Source organism: Dipodomys ordii, unplaced genomic scaffold, assembly GCF_000151885.1.
Source record: "Dipodomys ordii isolate 6190 unplaced genomic scaffold, Dord_2.0 Scaffold109, whole genome shotgun sequence".
Taxonomy (NCBI): domain Eukaryota; kingdom Metazoa; phylum Chordata; class Mammalia; order Rodentia; family Heteromyidae; genus Dipodomys; species Dipodomys ordii.
Genome location: NW_012267325.1, coordinates 3,784,196 through 3,806,191, shown reverse-complemented (window position 1 = coordinate 3,806,191; position 21,996 = coordinate 3,784,196). Strand labels below are relative to the sequence as shown.

General features: G+C 41.3%; 1 protein-coding gene across 1 annotated transcript; it reads left to right on the top strand.

Annotated features, from left to right (window-relative positions):
- The first annotated feature begins 1,455 nt into the window (after window positions 1-1,455).
- On the top strand, window positions 1,456-20,939 carry Tceb1 (transcription elongation factor B (SIII), polypeptide 1 (15kDa, elongin C)). The gene is made up of 4 exons (XM_013028452.1): window positions 1,456-1,624; window positions 13,809-13,862; window positions 15,103-15,246; window positions 18,452-20,939. Exons 2-4 carry the CDS (start codon window positions 13,859-13,861, stop codon window positions 18,640-18,642), a joined length of 339 nt encoding a protein of 112 aa, XP_012883906.1. The 5' UTR covers window positions 1,456-1,624; window positions 13,809-13,858; the 3' UTR covers window positions 18,643-20,939.
- Window positions 20,940-21,996: the final 1,057 nt, after the last annotated feature.

The following is a 21,996-nucleotide window of genomic DNA, read 5'->3' as shown; positions in this document are numbered from 1 at the left end:
CTCACGCACTTTCCTGCCTGGGCTGGCTATGAACTGTGATCCTCAGATCTCAGCCTCCTGAGTAGCTGGGCTTTGTCAGTTCTTCCTGGCTTCACCTCTTTGCCAGACACGTTTTGGTTTTTAGTTTAATCTGCGGTTCTTGCGTTGTATAAACCTTCATTCCCTTGCTTCTTGTTTTCTCATTTAAGAGCCCGCAATCCCATCCGTCAGAAGGCTGGGGCAGGATTGGGACTGGTGGCATTCAGCCTTGGTACCCAGCAAGACTCTATCTCAAAACAAAATAAGCAAAATGAAATAAAACCTGTAGCAAAAGTAATTAATTATTTAAACAAACCCCAGATTGGCTATTTTCTTTTGTGGGCATGGTCACACAAAAGTTCCCAAATTGAAACTGGGCGCCCTTGGCTCCAGTCTGCAATCCTGGCGACTCAGCAGGCTGCGATCTAAGGATTGTAGTTCGAAGGCAGCCAGGGCAGAAAAATCTGTGAGACTCCAATTAAACACCAAAAAAGCCTGACGTGAAGCTGTGGATCAAGTGGTGAGCGTTAGCCTTGGAGCACAAAAACTCAGGGACATCAGTGCACTGGCACTGAGTTCAAACTCGAGGACTGGCACGCGCGCGTACACACACACACACACACACAGAGTGCTTAAACTGGACAACTTCACACAGCGTCCGGTCTCCGCATTCTCTTCATTCCAATAGTAGAGACGGAACGTAATTTAGCCGATTTGGCGTTCCTTGGAAAGGTATCTAGATATCTAGCCACAGAAACACAAGGGAGAAAGAACAGGCTGATCCAGAGAGGTGGAGATGGGTGAAGCAGGGCAGTTCCTGAATGCGAAGGGCAGTCCCAGGATTGAGTAAAGAGTCCGGCGCCCGCACTTTGAGTGAGCCCAGAATCTAGCAGCGCTGGGCAAACCCAGGGAGCAGAAACTGGGTGGAGGGTGGTAGTTGTTTTTTTCTTTCAATACACACTAATACCAGGGCAAAGGACTTAAGGCAAGCTCCAAGAGCAGCGCCGCCGTTTCACAGCGGACAGAGGCCGCTTCACTAAGTGCATAATCTTGTTGGCACAGAACCCACTCTCCTCACTCTCGGTCGTCTTTGACTTCTCCCAGGACCTCTGAATCGTCTAAAACCTTAACGTGCAGCACGTGGAACTACAAGTCCCAAGATGCATCGCTGCAATGGGGCCAGACACCTTTGGTACCCGCCAGAAAAAAAAAAGAAAAGAGAAAAAAGAGGACAAATGCCAGGATGTGGAAATTAGATCAGGTCCACCCTGCAGGTTGGGAAAGCAGAAGAGCTAGAATCTGATTGGTTGAAGTTTGACGTCTCTCAGGCTGGTGAATGTTCCTCGAATAGGAAGAGAGGGTGGGTACCCTACGCACTTCCGGTAGGCGGAAGTGAGCCAGCAGCCACCCACCCCAGCCTCCTCAAATACCACTCTCCCGCGCATCTCTGAAAGCGCCGGTGACCCGACGGAAGCAATTCCTCCGACTTGTTCCGGAACGCACAGAGGCCAGCAGCTGGGGGTGGGGGGGTGGCCCTGGAGAAGGGGCTGTGGCGGTACGCCGGGGAAGACTGCTGCGGCGGCTGCATTAGCGGCGGGATTCGCAAGTAAGCCTGGGGGCTGGTGCAGGAGCTGGGCTCCGGGCTGCGGGGTGCGTTTGGGGCCGGGGAGGCTTGTGACTGGGTGCGTTCGCCATCCCGCTTCGCACACTGGTTCCCGTCGGGGCGGGGGAAGGAACGGAAGCTCCTCGCCTCCCCGGCCTCCCGGCCTCGTCTGGGGGAGGGGAGGCCCGCCGGAGCTCTCCCGGCGCCGCTCGGTGGGCTCGGGAAGCAGGGGGAGGCCCGGGCCGGGAGGAAGCTGCCCGCGATCCCAGGCCTTCTCGCCGGGCGGAACGCAGAGGGAGGGTGCAGTTGGGGGAGCATGGCAGCCCCATCGCCTTTTTGTTTTTTGTTTTTTTTTTTTGCTTTCTCACGTGCTCTCAGATTTGTTCATTTCTTGAGTCCCAGGAGGGGCCTCTCGCCACTTTCCTCTGCAGTACCCCGAAAAAAAAGTTTGATCTTTGGAGCAACTTGTTGGGCCATGTCTCTCCCTGTGACCCGGTGGGTGGGGGCTCTCCTGCCTCTCTCATACGCCTTGTCTGAAAGGAGTTGTCTTAAGGCCAAGTACGGTGCCCCCTGAGTGTCCCGTAAACCAGTCTCTTAAGTAATAATAGATCTCCATTGAATTGAAAAGGGGGGGAATCCTGTAGTGCTAGTATTTCTACTCTGCAGCTTTGAGTGTAGAAAGCAACCGAAATCTTTAGTTATGAAACTTGGTTTTCAAACTGCCAAATTTGCATTTGATCCCCAAATAACTACTTTTTCCCCCTGTTAAGTGGCTTAAGACGATATATCTGTATTGTTATGCCGTATTTGAGCCATCACAGTTCGCAAGTGGGTTTCACTGGCGATGAAACCGTTGTTGGCCCTTCCATGATGGATATTTGTGGTTTATTGCCTCTCTGTGTGTGTGTGTGTGTGTGTGTGATGACTAATTTTTACCTTACAAAATGGCAATTTTGCGATTAGACTTGACTCTTGATTATGTGAGGCAGTTGTCCTCTGCACCCTCCCCCCAATTTGATAATGGTCCTTTTTAAAAAAGACATCTAATAACTGCTAGGCTGGGAATGTAGCTTAGTTGTAAAGTGCTTGCCTTTCATGCCAGAGACCATAAATCTGAAATCCAGTAACTACACACATCCAAAAAAGTTGTCTTCTATCTAATAGTTATTCAAAACCGATTTTTTTAATATGCACACTCATTACACATAGAACCAGTTTCATTAGTAGATGCTAAATTTGAAGTAACTAGGCAATAATTTACACATGAAGCTATGTCTTCTATAGTTATCTAGTTAAGTACTGAAGTAATACTTTGTTGTTTAACTTCCAAAATGCTGTGTGGCTTTTTTTTCCAGTCATGTAAAATAAACAGGAAAATCTTCAGTTTTTGCTAATGTATATATTAATACATTTTCCAAATGGTTATTACTGCATTGTTAAAATCAGATAAACACCATTCAGTGAAGCATGAAACTTTTAAGTCTTAATAATTCTGGAAAATGATAATAGTACTCAAATATTTACCAAACATCTATTTATGTGCTTTGATGCCTACCCTCAAAATGGATATAGGGGATGGGATTATAATTTCAGGTAATGATAAATAAGAGGAAAATTAGGCCAGTGCTAGTAATTAGGAGTTGGGAGAATTCTAAAGTTCAAGGCTAGCTTAGGCTACATGTGGAGACCTTGTCTCAAACAAAAGGATGGGCCGGGAAGGTGGCTCAGTGGTAGTAGAGTGCTTGCCTCACATGCATGAGCCCCTGGGTTCGAAAGGCCGTGGCTCAAGTGGTAAAGTGCTAGCCTTGAGCTGAAGATCTGAGGGACAGTGCCCAGGCCCAGAGTTCAAGCCCCACAACTGTGAAAGGAAAAAAAAAAAGAGACTTCTGGCTGCTTGTGGCTTAGGCCTCTGTGATCTTAGCTGCTCAGGAGGCTGAGAGCTGAGAATCCATTTGAAGCCAGCACAGGCTGGGAAAGTCCTAGAAATTCCTATGAACAATTAACCACCAAAAAAGCTGAAGTAGAGCTGTGGCTCTAGTGATTTAGAGAAAAAACAAAAAACAAAACTCAGGGACAGCACCCAGTGCCTGCAGTCAAGCCCCAGGTCTAGTGCTTACACATGAGTGCGCGCGCGCACACACACACAAATTTAGGTGATGATAATATGCTTTTGATGGAAAAGTTGATTGTTTTAACTGGAGATTTCTCAAATAGTAAACTGCAAATGCATAGACCTTGACCACAATGAAGGAAGAGTAGTGTTGACATCAGGGTATGGTGGATGAGTGTTAATCACCTAACAAATAAATAAAATTGAGGCTTATGGTCTTTTTTTCTATTTGAAATGAGAAACCACTGACAGGTTTTCAGTAGGAAGGTGGCTGATTTATGCTTGTTCATAGCAGATTGGTGAGTGGAGAGTAGACCAGCTCTCCAGCTCTGGATATAAGCTCTGGATGAGGAAACTTTTCTAAGTGTTTAAGTCTCTGAGATACATTAGCTTGAAATGTAGAGTTGGAAGATAATGATTTGAAGTGTAATTTCATGCTAGAGCCAAATGGCACAGATAAAATTTTCTTTTTATTTCTTTGTGGTGGGTTTGAACTCTGGGCCTGGGTACTGTCCCAGAACTTCTTTTTGCACCAGGATAGAAATCTACTACTTGAGCCCTAGCTCCATGTCTGGCTTTTTTGGTAGATTATTAGAGACAAAAGCCTCACAAACTTTCCTGCCTAGGCTGGCTTTACTGTGATCCTCAGATCTCAGGACTCTGGGTACCTAGGATTATAGATGTGAGCCACCAGCTCTTAGATTTGATTTTATTTTGAGTAAGCAACTTTTACCCACCCTAATCATTTCAGGAATAGCAGTATCATAGTGTATCTTACTGGGTATTACTGCTTTGTAGCACGTACCTCTACTCCCAGAACTCAAGAGGCTGAGAGGTAGAAGGATGAGTCTCTGAGCAGCCTGTGCTATATGGTCAAACAAAACAAAAAGTATTTACTGAAGTGGGAAAGACTTGAGAAGGGAAACATCAGTTTTTGATAGTTTCCAAGAGTTGTGTGTGTATGTCAATACTAGGGCTTTTCTACTAAATAGCCTTGAATACTTAACTTCATTCTTTTGTTTAGGGCTGGCACTCTACAACTGAACTTTAACTCCTCTTCTGGCTTTTTTTTTGTGGGGGGGCATTCCTGGGGCTTGAACTTGGGGCCTTTAGCGTCCCTCAGCCTCTTTTGTTCAAGGCTAGCCTTCTACCACTTGAGCCACAGTGCTACTTCTGGCTTTTTCTGAGTAGTTTATTGGAAATAAGAGTCTCATGGACTTTCCTGCCTGGGCTGGTTTTGAACCTCAATTCATAGATCTCAGCCTCCTGAGTAGCTAGGATTACATTGGTGAGCCATACATGGCAGGGAGGATTATTTTTATTCAACTTTTGAAACAAAGGAATGGACAAAAGAACACATGTATAGAGTGAGTGATTTCTTTTGGTTTATTTTTATTTATTTATTATTTTTTTGGGGGGGGGTTTGGTCATGGGGCCTGAACTCTGGGCCTGGGTGCTGTCCCTCAGCTCTTCAGCTCAAGGCTAGCACTGTATCACTTGAGCCACAGCGACACTTCTGGCTTTGGTTTATTTTTAGCCTGTCAGTCTAAATGTTTGTTTTGTTTTACAATATACATGAGCTATGGGTAGATATACTTAGAAAATTTTCTTATTCATTTTATAAACTGTAAGGAAATTTGAGATAGTAAGGGAGATTAGGTAGTTTTCAGTGGTAAAGTGCCCTGCATCCTTTTAAGTTCACTGCTCTGTGGGAAACACCTGCTTAATAAAGATAAAAGTAAGATAAGTGGGAGTAACACAGTTAAATTCAATCCCCTCATATGAGATATGAAGAGTCAAATTCTGTCACTTAACCTATATAGATCTCAAGACAAATGTCTAAGCAAGAATAGAAATTCAGATATGGGGCTAGAGGTATGTGGTTTTTTTTGTTGTTTTTTGTCGGTTGTTGGGCTTGAACTCTGGGCCTGGATGCTGTCCCTCAGCCCTTCAGCTCAAGGCTAGTGCTCGGTCACAGCACCACTTCTGGTTTTCTGAGTGGTTTATTGGAGATAAGAGTCTCACAGACTTTCCTGCCCGGTCTGGTCTGGAACCATGAAACCATGATCCTCAGATCTCAGCCTCCTGAGTAGTTAGGATTACAGGCGTGATCCACTGGCACCCGGCTGAGGATTGTGTTTTGAAAGTCAGCCTGGGCAGGAGAGTTGAGACTCTTATATCCAATAAACTACTCAGAAAAGACTGGAAGTGGTCCTGTGGCTCAAGTGTTAGAGAACTAGCATTTGAGACAAATGACAGTGCCCAGGCCCTGAGTTCAAACCCCAGGACCTGTAGGACAACAAACGTGTGAAGACACTGGTGGACAGTGGACTTCATTTATTTTTGTTACAGACCTATAAAAAAAATCTACATTTATCCTCCACATGTAGTTCTATATACACATATACATAAATATATACATACACGAATGAATGTTTGGTTTGGAAATGGAATCATAGCTTTTTTTTTTGGTTGGTTGTGGGGCTTGAACTCTGGGCTTGGGCACTGTCCCTGCGCTCTTCAGCTCAAGGCGCTTGAGCCACAGTGCCACTTCCAGTTTTCTAGTGGTTTATTGGAGATAAGAGTCTCACAGACTTTCCTGCCCGCGCTGGCTTTGAACCTCGATCCTCAGCTCTCAACCTCCTGAGTAGCTAGGATTACAGGCGTGAGCCACTGGTGCCCTGCTTTAACATTACTGGTTTAAGGTATTTCACTGTGTGCTGAGTAAGCACTGTCTTTGTACTTTATGTATATTTATTTTTCATAATATCATTGCGAAGTAAATGCATATTATTTCCATTTTACAGTATCGGAAATGAGGCACAGAAATGTTAGGTAGATGTGGTTCATATAGCAATTAGTGATGGGGGTAAGCATTCTAAAGCCAATTGCTTTTAAGCAACTACATTATAGGGAGGGCTAATGATACAAAATAGCCCAAGAAATCTTAGGTAAGCGATGAAACAAGAAGATGTAGCAGAGGACTGTGTACACCTCCCAGTATTGGGCCTTCAAACGCATGTCTGAAGACATGGCTCAGTGGTAGTGTTTGTTTAGCATATATTCTGGATTGAACCATGAGCTAAAAAAAGAAACAAAGAAATCAAAACATTACATCTTGGTCCACATCTCAACCTGTGTTCCTTATCAGTCACCATTCTCTTGTTTGATAAGATCTATCTTCTCAATTCCTTGCCTCTTTTCCTATACTCATTCTCTCACTCTGGTCAAACTGGTCTCCATGCTGTTCTCTATCCTTGAAAGGTTCTTTTTCCAGACACCCATGACTCACTCCCTCACTTTTCAGGTTTTTGTTAAGTATCAATGGGGCTTTTCCTTTACTCCATTCCTTACCTCCTGCTTTATTTTTCCCTACTTCATTTCTTCGATCTCACGATTTTTGGTGTGGTATCTTTCCTCAAAATCCTTTCCATGATGTTAAATATGTGTCATGTTCATCTGTGTTACCTAAGACACAACTTGACATACTATCCATTAGTAAATATTTGTTGGATGGGTGAATGTTCTTTATAACACTGAATTATGTATCTCAAACTATCTGACTTAGCTCATACTGTTTCCTTTGCCTGGATGGATGTTCTGTCCTAATTTGGCCTAGTAAAAATAACCCCATCTATCAATACCTACATTAGAAACTGTTCCCCTAACAGGAACTTGTTAGGGATTATTTGTAGCTGCACATTTTCTTTGGGGCAGCCAGATTCCTACCTCTGTTAGCATGTTACTGGCCCAACAACAGCTTTTTCTGGTACTTTATTGGCGATAGGAGTTTCACAGACTTTCCTGCTTGGGCTGGCTTTGAACCATGATCCTCAGATTTCAGCCTCCTGGATAGTTAGAATTACAGGTATGCGGCACTGACACTGGGCTAGTTACTTACCCCCTCTCCCTCCCATCCCCCCTGGGTGCTGTCCCTGAGCTTCCTTGTGCTCAAAGTTGGTGCTCTACCACTTGAGCTTCCACTTTTTTTCTTTATGTGGTACCAAGGAGTTGAACCCAGGACCTCATGCATGACTAGGCAAACACGCTACTACGAAGCCACACTCCTAGCTAACAGTACCTTTCTGTTTGCATGCTATCACCCCTTCCCTTGATCTCTCCCAGGTTTTCCCCTCTCATCCCTACCCACAAGTTGTATAGTTCATTTTCAACATAGTGACCAGTGAGTCAATGTTTTTTAACTTCTCAACTAGTAAGAGTTCTAAAATAGCTCTTTTCATGCTGGGCACCAGGAGCTCATGTCTGTAATCCCAGCTAATCATAGAATGTTCAGGAAGCTGAGATACAGAATATCTTCATTTGAGGCCTGGGAAGTCTGTGAGCCTTTTTTTTTTTTTTGTCCGGTCGTGGGGCCTGAACTCTGGGCTTGGACGCTGTCCCTCAGCTCTTCAGCTCAAGGCTAGCGCTCTACCACTTGAGCCACAGTGCCACTTCCGGCTTTTTTCTTTTTGCTTATGTGGTGCTGAGGAATTGAATCCATGGTCTCATGCATGCAAGGCAAGCGTTCTACCACTGAGCCACCTTCCCAGCCCTGTGAGCCTGGGGCTTGAACTCAGGGCTTGGGCACTGTCCCAGAACTTCTTTTGCTCAAGGCTAGCACTCTGTCACTAAGCCACATTCCTAGCCCCTCAGTGAGATCTTTTGGTTGGTCATGGGCTAGGCCTGGGCACTGTCCCTCAGCTCTTCAGCTGAAGGCTCTACCATTTGAGCCATAGCACCATTTACGGCTTTTTCTGCCTATGTGGTGCTGAGGAATCAAACCCAGTGCATGCAAGGCAAGCACTGTACCACTGAGCCAACTTCCCAACCCCCCTTTTTTAAAAAATTTAATTTTCTTGTCAAGATGGTGTACAGAGTTGTTAACAGTTACATGCTTAAAATAATGAGTACATTTCTTGTCAAACATTGTTACTCCCTCCCTTGTTTTTTTCCCTGCCTCCCAGCACACTACCCCCCTAAAGTTGTAAAGTTCATTTCCAGCATACTGTCTTGTGAGTGTTGGTTTGCACATGTTCACCCTTCGTCTCCCTTCTGGGAGACTCTCATCTCCCTTCTGTGTGACTCTTTTTTTTTTTTGTCAGTCATGGGGCTTGAACTCTGGGCCTGGGCGCTGTCCCTCAGCTCTTCAGCTCAAGGCGAGCTCTCTACCACTTAAGCCACAGCACCACTTCCGGTTTTCTGGTGGTTTATTGGAGATAGGAGTCTCACAGTCTCTCCTGCCGGGGCTGGCTTTGAACCGGCTTTGAACCGGCATCCTCAGATCTCAGCCTCCTGAGTAGCTAGGATTACAGGCGTGAGCCACCAGCCGGCTTTCTGTGTGACTCTTATCTCCAATTAATCAGAAGTAGTACTTTGGAGTGCCAGCCCTGAGCAAAAGGAGCTTAAGGACTGCATCCATGTCCTGGACTGGCAAAAACCAAAACAATAAAAACAGTGGGATATTGGTGGATTATAAATAGATAGAAAAGAATATAGTCTAGAAATACACATAGTAATGTAGTATATGGTAAAAATAACATTGCAAATCAGAAGGTGGACTCTTTAAATGTTTTATTATTATTTGCTTTGTTGCATTTTGAGACAGCCTCAGACTGGTGTACAACTCAGGATTTTCCTGCCTCAGGTCCCCCTCTGGATTAAGGTCTGAATATTCAATAGTAACTAGATTCACAGCTGATTTCAGTACAGGTCCTGGGATCCACAAATCCCATCAAATGCCCGATGACATTTCTTATTGAAATAGAGAAAACCAAAAATTCATACAGAAGAACAAAAGACCTCGAATGCTGGTGGTATCACAATCCCAGACCTCAAACTGTACTACTCAGCTAGGATAACAAAAACAGCTTGGTATTGGTACATAAAATGGAAGATAAATGGAATAGATTAGAAGATCAATGGAATAGAATACCCAGAAATAAATTCATATACTTAAAGTTCTCTGATATTTGATAAGGGAGCCAAAGACATATGATGGAAAAAAGACAGTCTCTTCATGTTGGGAAAACTGGACATCTATATGCAGAGACTAAAAGTGGATTCCTGATTGTTACCATATACTAATATGAACTCAAAGTGGATCAAAGACCATATCAGACCACAAACTGAACTTTCTCTAAGAGGGAGTAGGAGAAACAACTTAGACTTCAATGTAAAAACTAAGAAGATAATGATAAAAGAGTAACATTTAAGTGTTTGAAACTTTATTTTTTGGTTGGTGGTTGGCCTGAACTCTGGGCACTGTCCTCAGCACTTCAGCCCAAGGCTAGTGCTCAACCATTTGAGCCACAGCACCACTTCTGGCTTTTTCTGTTTATATGGTGCTGAGGAATCAAACCTAGGGCTTCATGCCTGCTAGGCAAGAACTCTACCACAATAGGGCCACCTTCCCAGGGCCTCTGCCCCTGAGCTTCTTTTTTTCTAGGCTAGTGTTCTATCATTTGAGCCCCACTTCCTACTCTTTTGAGTAGTTTATTAGAGATAAGAGTCTCTTGGATTTTAACTCTTGATGATGATTTGCTCTGTTTCCGTTAGTGGTGTTAGAAAACCTCCTCCTTTTCATTTCTATTGTATACAAGGTGGCATTGATTTACTATATTAAGTGTGTGGAGAAACTGTTGCTACCCAAACGGTTTTAATGGTGTGACTTTGCATGGTTGCCAAGCTACTGCAAGCTAGTTAAACAAATATCCTATACATTTTTTTTTCCTGTGGAGCTTAGAACAGTTGGTACTTGACATTTTTATGCTTCAAGACTTTAGCATTTTTCTTTGCTTAGAATTAAGATCATAATTATATACAACAAAAGAAAGTAGTAATTGTCTGATATAAAATAGCATGCTGTTTTTTAAGTTTAGAGATCTATCTAAGGATTTATATTAGCTGCTTCTAAAAGTACAAAGTAAATTCATTGGAGCCAAAAAATTTTTTGTTTATGTTTAGGTCGTGGGGCCTGAACTCTGGGCCTGCGCGCTCTCCCTCAGCTCTTCAGCTGTGAAGTCAGATCCACCCAGGCTTAAACCTTGACTAAACCATCACTAAGTTATAGAAAGCTTGAGCAAGCAAAAGCCTTTTCCATGTTTTCAGATCTCTAAGATAAAAATGATTATTCCTCTTTGGGTGGGGGAGCTGGAGATTGAACCCAAGTCCTTGAACATGCAAGCACTTCACCACTACTGTCTTAAGGCATGTAGTGCTTTATTAAGTATTAGCCTAATAAATTGTTGGTTGTCTTTTACTTTGCCATTGCTATCCTTTTATTCTAGTTCACAAGTTAGAAATAATTTCTCACTTTAGAAACAACTCTCTCCATTCTTTCTTTTTTTTTTTTTTTGGCCCAGTTGTGGGGCCTGAACTCTGGGCCTGGGCACTCTCTCTCAGCTCTTCAGCTCAAGGCTAGCGCTCTAACACTTGAGCCACAGCACCACTTCCGGCTTTTTTCTTTTTGCTTATGGGGTGCTGAGGAATCGAACCCAGGGCCTCAGGCATGCAAGGCAAGCCCTCTACCACTGAGCCACCTTCCCAGCCCCCTCCATTCTTTCTTAGGGTTACTATAGATTAAAGTTGTTTCTACTCCTGTTTCTTCCCTGGAACAAATCACTCAGCCTCAGCCTCTCAATGATACTTTGTTTCTCAGTAAGCTGAGGGAGTTAGATTATTTCCAAACTCATTATTTACTTTATCCTTTTGTTAAGATTAGAATTAAAATATTGGTCAAGAATTTGTTAGAGAATATTGTGACAAAAATGGTATAAATAAGATCTTCCCCCCACCCCCACCCCCAGTTTTTAAATTAAACCTACACTTTATTGTTATTAAGGTTCCTTAAAGAAATGCTGTCGTGTTAAAATACAAACTACTGGCGAAAAAAGCTCCCAACCTTTCCTTTTATGAATCATTTGTTATTCTTCAAACTGGTGTTTGAATTTGGAGCTTCACTCTTTCTAGGTTGATCCCTATCACTTAAACCACACTTGTAACTTTATTTTTTTAGTTTTACTTTTTTTGGTTCTGGTACTGAAGCATGAACTCAAGGCCTCTTGCTTTTGCTTTATGTGAGGGATAGCACTCTACCACTGTTCAGCAACTTGAGCCAAACTGCCACTTCCAGGTTTTTATGGCTAGAGATAAAAGTCTTTGCTGTTATCTTCCTGGGCTGGCTTTGAACGAGGAGCCACCAGCTCCTGGCCTTTGCTGGTTATTTTGGAGAGAGAGTCTAGCAAACTTTTCTGCTCAGGTTGGCCTTGACCAACTTAGAGATCAGATATTAGCATGAGCCAATGACACCTGGCTTGAATTATTTCATTTTGTAAAATTTTAAAGATTTTTCTCAATCACAAACTTTATCATTTTGTCATTAAATTCAGGACTTTTGTGGCCTACATATAGACAAGATGAAAAAATGATATTTACTATACACTCACATTACTAGAAGTCACTTTTTTGTTTGTTTTGCAAGGCTGGTACTCTACAACTGCAGCCATAGCACATTGACATGTAGCAGTGCACACCGAATATTAATATAAAATGTGCACGAGCTTGTGCCACTAGTCAATTGGTTAATACAAATGATCAAGCCCAACCAGGAGCTGGTGGCTCACATATGTAATCCTAGCTGCTCAGAAAGCAGAGATCTGAGGATCATAGTTTGAAGCCAACCAATGTAGAAAAGCAAAAAGCTGGAAGTAAAGCCATGACTCAAGAGGTAGAACACTAGCCTTAAGCAAAAAAGTTCAGGGACAGCGTCCAGGTCCTGAGTTCCAAACCCTAGGACCAGCACCATAAAAAGAAAAAAAGTATCTGGTCCCAATATGATGATTAACCAAGACATTCTTACCACTTGGGAAATTCTTAAGAATTTAGATACCACCTAACAGAAACTAAGGACAAAAGCCAGACAAATTCTTTATTGATAAGACTACTTCAAGTTTTCTCAGACTTCTTAACAGGCCCTATGCCCACCTTCCCCCTAAAACAAACAGAAGTCTTAGAATATCTTAGAGCCATGATATTTTTTCTTGGTAATTGTTATATTGTATGCATTTTAGTGGGCTGCACTTGTGTTTACATTCTGTTCTTAACACTGTATGACCATTTTCTTTGACCATTAAAAAAAAAGTGCTGAAGGAAATTGGGCGCTACAGCCTCACATATGTAAGCACTCCTAACTACTGAGCTAACATCCCCCAGCCTTTGGTATTCTGAGATAGGGACTAGCTCTATATCTCACTCTGATTTTGAACTCCTATGTAAAACAAGCTGGCCTCAACTCACAGTCCTCTGCCTCTTTCTTCCAGTTGCTAGGATTACAGGAATGAATCACAATATCCATTTTTGTTTTTGTATGTTGATACCAGGGCCTGGGCACTGTTCAAATCTAGCATTCTGCCACTTGAGCCACAGCTCCACTTCTACGGTTTTTATTGGTGGTTACATTGGAGATAAGAGACACATGGATAAGAGTCATATGGACTTTTCTGCCTGAGCTGGCTCCTAACCAGGATCCTCAGATCTCATTCTCAGTAGCTAGGATTATAGGCATGAACCACTGTCACATGGTGTCAGTTTTTCATTTTTCTTTGTTTTTTTTTTTTGTCGGTCATGGGGCCTGAACTCTGGGGTTAGACGCTGTCCCTGTGTTCTTCTGCTCAAGGCTAGTGCTCTACCATTTGAGCCATCCTGCCACTTCTAGCCTTTTCTGCTTATGTGATGCTAAGGAATCGAATCCAAGGCCTCATGCATGCAAGGCAAGCACTCTACCACCGAGCCACCTTCCCAGCCCCTTTTCATTTCTCTTTAAAGCCTATTTTGTATATATGTTATGTTAAGTAATATTTCTATAATTCAGAAGCTCTGCCCAAGCAACTCTTGATAAAGGAAGGAGATGTACTCTTTACCTAACTTATGTAACTGTAACCCCTCTCTGCATCACTTTTATAATAACAACCAAAAAGGAGGGAGAGTCCTTCAGCTATTAATACCAAATGACATAAGCAACTGGTTGAAAAACATGTCAAATTCAACATTATTCTTAACCTGGTCTTGTTACATTTCTAGGAAGCTACTAAAGTTCCTGTGGAACCAAAGTAAAATTGTATAAGAACATAATGGGTAAGTTATACAAAGGTAATTTTGTGTTTTCAACTAGTAGAAGCTGTTTATTCTTAAACATAGGCTTTCAAAGTCATTAAATGGAAGAAAATGGTTAAACAGAAATGACTGTTTATGTAAATCAAGTTTATATTTACTGTATATTCCTAAAAGGCAGATCAGTAACAATTTTGTGCCAAATGTAATAGCTTGTATCTTAAGAAATTAAGACTTCCCAACAAACAAGTAATAGGATTTTGAAAAAAATTGTGTTTATTGCAGTACTTGATAAGAACTTAAATCTTCATTTTTTCAAGAGTGGCAAGCCAGATGTGGGGTGGCTCACATCTATAATTCTAGCTATTCAGAAAGCTGAGATCTGAGGATTTCAGTTAAAAGCCAAAGTTGACAAACTTAAGATTCTAAAAGTAGAGTTGTGGTTCAAGTGGTAGAGTGCCATCCTTGAGTGGAAAAGCTAAGAGAACAGTGCACGTGCGGGCCCTGAGTTCAACCCCCAGTACCAGCAAACACAAAAAAAGAGTTGGTAAAACTGCTAAAAATCTACAAGTTTGTTCACTGGAATAATTACATTCAAGAAATATATGAAAAAAAAATTGTGAAAGACGTGTTGAGTAGTCAGTTGTGTGTAAAGCTAGCGCAGAGTAACTATTTGTGTTCTCTCTTTTACCTCTACTTTGATTTTGTTGCTATGTGATTCTGGGGATCAAACTCTGGAACTCACATATACTGGGAACATATTTTACCACTGAGCTACATCTGTAGCCAAGCCTGGGTTTTTATTTTTTTATTTTTTGTTGTCTTGTTTTGGTGCGAGTAGTGGGTCTTGAACTCAGGCCTCACATATTTAGTTTTGCCTGCTAAAAACTGGTGTTATGTCATTTGAGCCATACCTCTACTTGTGGCCTTTTGCTCTTAATTGGAGGTGACTCTCTGATTTGTCCCCTTAGTCCCGGACTGGCTTCAAACCTTGATCCTTGGATCTTAGCCTTCAATATAGCTAGAATTACAAGAATGAACCACCAACACCCAGCCTGAGGCTTGTACCAGTCCTGAGGCTTGAACTTAGAGCTTGGGTGCTGTCCTTGAGGTTTTGTGCTCTGTTATTTGGACGACAGCTCCGCTTCTGGCTTTTTCCTGGCTAATTGGACATAAGAGTCTCATCTACTTTCTTGCCCAACGTAGCCTTCGAATCCGTGATTCTCAGATCAGTCTCCACAATCATACCACTACTTTTTTTCAGATGGAGAGGAGAAAACCTATGGTGGCTGTGAAGGCCCTGATGCCATGTATGTCAAGTTAATATCTTCTGATGGTCACGAATTTATTGTAAAAAGAGAGCATGCACTAACATCAGGAACAATAAAAGCCATGTTGAGTGGCCCGGGTAAGTAGTTTTCTTCCACATTATCTTTTCATGTTTGTTATGAGTTGAATCAAGCGAAAGCATTTAAAGAGAAAGCAAGCAGGTGATAATAATCCCAGCTACTTATAAAGCCAAGGCTAGGGGATTCTTGAGTTCAGGTGTTGGATATGCAGCTACTGGGGGAGTAAAATAAAATTGTTGTTTCTGGCCAGACCAAGCCAAAAAATTTTTATCAAGACCCAATTTCAAAAACAAGCTGGGAGCCAGACACCGCAGCTCAACGCCTGTAATCCTAGCTACTCAGGAGGCTGAGATCTGAGGATCACGGTTCAAGGCCAGCCCAGGCAGAAAAGTCTGGGAGATTCTTTTTTTTTTTTGGGAGATTCTTATTTCCAGTAAACCACTCAGAAAACTGGAAGTGGCGATGTGGTTCAAGTGGTATCACCTTTAGTCCCAAAACACCTTTTTTTCAAAAGGAAACTCCTACACTCATTACATTCTCACTACCTATTCTCTGTGACTTATTTAGCAACAATGATAGACTTTCTGATTTGCCTGCTCTGGACAGTTCACATAAATATACCTTTCATATCTGATCGTTGTATGTTGTGCCAGTTCTGAGGCTTGAAATTTACCTAGATGCTGTTCCTAGCTTTTTTGCTTAAAGCTAGCACTCTACTACTTGAACCACAGCTTCACTTCTGACTTTTTGGTGGGTAATTGGAGATAAGAGTCTGATGGAAAAAAAAAAGAAAAAAAAAAAGACTTTCCTTCCCAGACTGGCTTTGAACAATGATCCTCAGATCTCAGCCACTTAAGTCTAGGATTGGTGAGCCACTTGGCCATGTGTGGTCTTTTTTTTGCCAGTCCTGGGGCTTGAACTCAGGGCCTGGGCACTGCCCCTTAGCTGCTTTTTTTGCTCAAGGCTAGCACTCTACAAACTTGAGCCACAGTGCCACTTCCAGCCTTTTCTGTTTATGTGGTGTACTGAGGAATCAAATCCAGGGCTTCATGCATGCTAGGCAAGTCTTCTACCACTAAGCCACATTTCTGGCCCATGTTTGATCTTTTTAGTCAATCCTAGCTACTCAGGAACTTGAGATCTTAGAATCACAGTCCAAAGCCAGTCTGGGCAGGAAAGTTCATGAGACTTATCACCAAAAAGCCAGAAGTAGAGCTTTGGTTCAATTGATAGAGGGTTAGCCTTGAGCAAAAATGCTCAGAATCAATGCTTAGGCCCTTGATCAAGATTCAGGACTGGCACAAAAACACACAAAAGATATAGTAGTAACTGATCTCCACTCTATGAAAAAATGAGCAGATGATTGTATATTAATGTCAACATCCTTAAACATATCCATATGATCAGTGTCATGCTCCTGCTTCTGTTTTTATTGTGATCTGAAGCTTTTACGTTCTACTTCTATGGATCTTTCCCATTTAAACATGAAAATTTTGAGTGTTTTACTTGCTTTTATTCAGTCATCTTTGTAGGGTTGGGTTTTTTGGTCTGTTTTTGTTTTAGTGCCTGTTACGGGACTTGAACTCTGGGCCTGGGCTCTGTCTCTGAGCTTTTGTTCTCCAAGCTGGCATACTAGCCCTGTGAGCTGCAACTCCACTTCTGGCGCTGCATGCCTGTGTAATTGGAGATAAGAGTCTTCACTGGCTTTCTTGCCCAGGCTGGGTTTGAACCATGATCCTCAGATCTTAGCTTCCTGAGTAGCTTGGATTACAGATGTGAGCCACCTGTGCCCAGCATGCTTTTGTTTTATTTAGGGTTTCTTTTTTGGTTATTTTTGAGGTAGAGCCTCACTAGGTTGTGCTACTGTGCTTCTTCATGTCACTGGAGATTACAGGTACATGCCACTACACCAGCTATTGTGCTTCCTGGTACCAAAGATAGCAGGCACACTCCTCTGCCCAGCCATTGGTTGAGATGGAGTTCTGTGAACTTTTTGCCTGAACTGACTTTGAATCACAATCCTCTATCTTTGTCCTTTAGTAGCTGAGATTCTAGGCTTAAGTGACTGCACTAGGTACTCAATACTGTCTTGAAATGTTACTCAGAAATCAAGGATCATTTTAAAATTTTTCTTTTTTCTTTCTTTTCCTCTCTCCCTCTCTCTCTCTCTCTCTCTCTCTCTCCCTCTCCCTCTCTCTTCTTCTCTCTCTCTCTCCTGGTCCTAGGGCTTGAATTCAGGGCCTGGGCTTTGTCCCTAAGCCTCTCTGTGCTCAAGGCTAGCACTTTACCACTTGAGCCACAGCACCACTTCCCACTTTTTCTGTTGATGTAGTATTGAGGAATCTAACCCAGAGCTTCATGCATGCTACATAAGCACTCTACCACTAAGCCACATTCCCAGACAATTTTTTTAAATTTTTGGTCAGCCATGGGGCTTAAACTCAGGGCCTACGTGCTATCTCTAAGCCTTTTTGCTTAAGTCTAGTGCTCTACCACATTGTCACAGTGCCACTTTGTTATTCTTTTAACATGTATTTTATTGGGACTCCTGTAACAAAATAAACTACAGACCAGATGTCTTTTGTGTGTGTGTGTGTGTGTGTCTTTTCTTTTTTGGTACTGGGGATCAAACCCAAGACGTTGCACTTGCTAGGCAAGCGCTTTGCCACTGAGCTACATTCCAGCCCCAGACCAGATGTCTTTAGTAACAAAACTTCTTGTCTTATGATCCTGGTTGTGGAATCTGAAGGTTAGGATTGGCAGAGGTGATTTCTGAGATCTATTTTTGCCTTGTAAATGGTGGTTATCTTTTCCCTGTGTCTTCCCAAGGTCTTTTCTTTGTGCCACTCTTCATCTAATCTCTTATGAAGATACCAATTATTTTGGATTGCTGAGACCTCCTGTTTTAACTTCTAAGTACCTCTTAAAAGACCTTATCTCAGCCTGTAGTCCTAGCTACTCAGGAGGCTGAGAACTGAGGATCGCAGTTCAAAGTCAGTCCAGGCAGGACACTCATCTCCAATAAACCACTAGAATACTGGAAGTGGTGCTGTGGCTCAAGTGGTAGAGTGCTCACCTTGAGCTGAAGAGCTGAGGGACAGTACCCAGGCCCACAGTTCAAGCCCCAAGACCAACAACAACAAAAAAGACAGTATCTCTGTATATAGTCACATTCTGAGGTTCTATGGGTTAAGACAGCCAAATTGGGAGAGGGAAGAGAGGCATTATTCAGGCCATAACATACATAATCATTTTGTTTTGCAGGTCAGTTTGCTGAGAATGAAACCAATGAGGTCAATTTTAGAGAGATCCCTTCACATGTGCTATCAAAAGTATGCATGTATTTTACCTACAAGGTTCGCTACACTAACAGCTCCACCGAGATTCCTGAATTCCCAATTGCACCTGAAATTGCACTGGAACTGCTGATGGCTGCGAACTTCCTAGATTGTTAAATAAAATAAATTATAATAAACTGTTAATTTTTTCAGTATTTAATACCTGTAGTTCAGTTAGTAATTTTTTCACTTAGCATGTTGCCTGTATGCAATTGAACTATAAAGTTAATTGCAAAGCAAATTATCTTCTGTTCTTTTGCATAGCAATCAGAGCTGAAATTTGTTTGCTATATTGACAAGTTAAGGACGTTTTCACAAACTAAGAAATAAACAAATAATGACAATTCATAGGTCGTTTTGTTTATCCTTTGGATGTGACTTTTAAAATAGAACAATCATATAAATACTGAAATGTAGGCATAAATGAACATGTCCTACAGATAAATAATGGGGCTAAGTATTTTTATGTTTTTAGTGTTTTTTAAAATATTTTGATCTTATAGCTGCTTCTTCTAGCATTACTAGAGTTATGCAAATAATTACATGAAAAATTTGTTTATAAGTTAGCCAAATCATTGATTTTTATAACTCAAAGGATTAAGAGTTGAAATTTCTTATGTGTTTTTTTGATAAACTGCAGTATTGTTTTAATTGTATCTTGTGTTTTGTTTATTGCTACAACTTAAGGTCTTTATTTAAAAGCAATTTTGGAAGTTATTAGGTACAAGTTTTACATTAGTAACTGAACCTGTAGCCAGATAATCAACAAGTGAACTACATAACTAAAGAGTTCCTGTGCATTGTATGTTTTGGACAACTCAAAGTATTGTACTTACATTGATTCTAAAGCTTCCTTTCTTGGGATTACACTTGTTTAAATGTATTTTAAAATATTCTATGAGCTTCATCTAGATCTTAAGAGCTAGACTTCTTTGAATTAGTCTTCCTCCATCTAGTTGGAATGTCATAAGAACCTTACAATGCACTCAATAGTACATGAATTATCTATGAAAATATTTGAATAAATATACAACAATCAAAAAATATACTACAATCAGTGGGTCTTCTCAAAACTCAAGGAAGTTAATCAGCTTTTAATTATATAGACAAAAGCATTTGAAAAGTATAATAGTATCTTTGTTTAGGCATTGGAAAAGAACTACTGGAGCTGGGTTTAGTGTTTAGAACAAAAACCATCATAATGAAGTCTATAGACTTAAGTCCAATTTCCTTTCTTAATAAGACTAGCTTGATATAGCCCTATTTTTCTTCAGAAACTATAAACTAGAGTAACTTCTTTTTGAAAGCCAAAACATTATACTTCGTACCTTATTAAAAGTGGCTAAGGTGCCTGTAATCCTAGCTACGAAGGAGACTAAGATTAGAGGATTGCAGTTTCACGCCAACTGGGCTGAAAAGTCAGACATTCATATCCCTAATTAATCATCACAAAAGCCAGAAGTGGAGCCTTTGCTCAAGTAGTAAGGCACTAGCCTTGAACACAAAAGCTCAGGAACAAGGCTTAGGCCCGGTCCAGAGCTGGCCAAACAAAAGTGGTTAAACAATACTTAAATTTTTTCCATCATGTCTTTTTAAGACATAAATCTCTTTTAGTATAAAAGATTATTAAATATAAGAACTATATTCTGTGGCTAGGGATTTAGTTCATTGGCAGGAAGTTGTTGCTTCAGTCTGTAGTCACACCAAATGATAGAACAGAGAATAGGCAAAAAGCCAGCTCACTTACTGTTTAGATTATATGTAAATATCCTCAATATTTCTTCTCCACAGAACATACTACCACCGCTTTTTGTTCAATTTTTTTTGACAAATAAATGCCTTGTTTAATATTTCATTTTTGTACTATCTAGGTTATGTGTTAGAATTTTTTTCCCCTATATAGTTAGTAACTGTCTTATTTGTGAAGATGCTGTTGATACTAAGGAATAAAGTTTATTATATGCAGTGAATTTAGCTCGTTCCTTAGAGAACACCTGTAGACATCTTGCTCTGTGTGGATTTGCCATCTTAGTTTCTTTTTTGCTAAGTTTAATAGCAAAGTGTAGATACTCGGAGAAACAATGTAAGAATTATTGTTAAAGATTGAAAGGCTTAAGCCAAGTGTGGTTCACATCTATAACTCCAGTATAGGCAGTAGGATAATCAGTTTCAAGTCAGGCCCAGCTCCATAGCAAGACCTTGCCTCAAGAAAAAAATGAAGTGTTTAATTCAAGTAATTCCTACTACTCCAATAGAGGAAATTTTATACAAATTAAATGAAGCTATAATGTGTCCAGCATTGCCAAGCTGAAATCTGGTTGACTTTAATCAAGCTCTTAAGGTCTGGTACTTAAATGATACTATTGATTTGTATGTGTTCTCTTATTCGCAATATATAAATACTGAGCCAGTCATATCTGTGCTTTTTATTGTTTGTATTAATTAGACAAAACTCTTTAGATTGTACCTAAGGGGTTTTTTGTTCTTAAGTTTTTTAAACTGAAAATTAAAAAGAAATTAGCCTGGAACTATTTTTGGTATAGTAGAGCACCAGCCTAGAAATTAGAAAGTCTAGATCTTGTGCTGATTAGCTATGTGACCTTAATCAAGACCCTGGCCCTCTGCTGCACATCTGTAGTATTAGGAAATTTTACATGAATAGGGCAGTGTTTTACCATCAACAGTTTATCTGCAGGAACTCAGGGCCTTTTTTTTTCCAACTTAACATTTTTCTGAAAAAATTTTATTAATTTACTTTGTTATAGAGGTAATGTACAGAGGGATTACAATTACATGAGTCAGGGAGTGAGTACATTTCCTTTCAAACAGTATCCTGTTCCCTTACTCTCTCCTAGTCCTTCCATCCCATCTCTACACATGAATTGTATAGTTCACTTTCATCAGTGTCCAGTGAGCTCCACTGCTGTATCTTTTTCACACTCAGGGCCTTCTGAAGCTTTTGTTGGGCTCAAGGCTTACTACTGTACTACCTAAGCCACACTTAAGAGGTAAGCATTTCATGGATTTAATTGCTTGGGCTGGTTTCAAACTGTAGTTCTCAGATCTCAGCCTCCTGAGTAGGTAGGATGAGGCAGTCACACCTGGCTCTCCCAATTTTTTTATCATGGTCAGTCCTGGGGTTTGAACTCAGGGCCTGGGCACTGTCCCTGAACTTGTTTTGCTCAAGGCTAGCACTACCACAGGGCCGCTTTCAGCTTTTCTGTGGATGTGGTACTGAGGAATTGAACCCAGGGCTTCATGCATGCAAGGCAAGCACTCTTATCACTAAAGCCACATTCCCAGCCCAGTAAAACACTTTAATAGCAATAGCAAATGTTAGAAATTGGTATGGTGCCAAAGTAATGAGAATGTTAAAAAGAATAGGTTGATGTTTAGATTGTATAGATGGCTACAAGGACAGAAGAAAGGAAACTTTAAAAACGTGCATCTGAGTAAGCCTAGGGTTGTGCA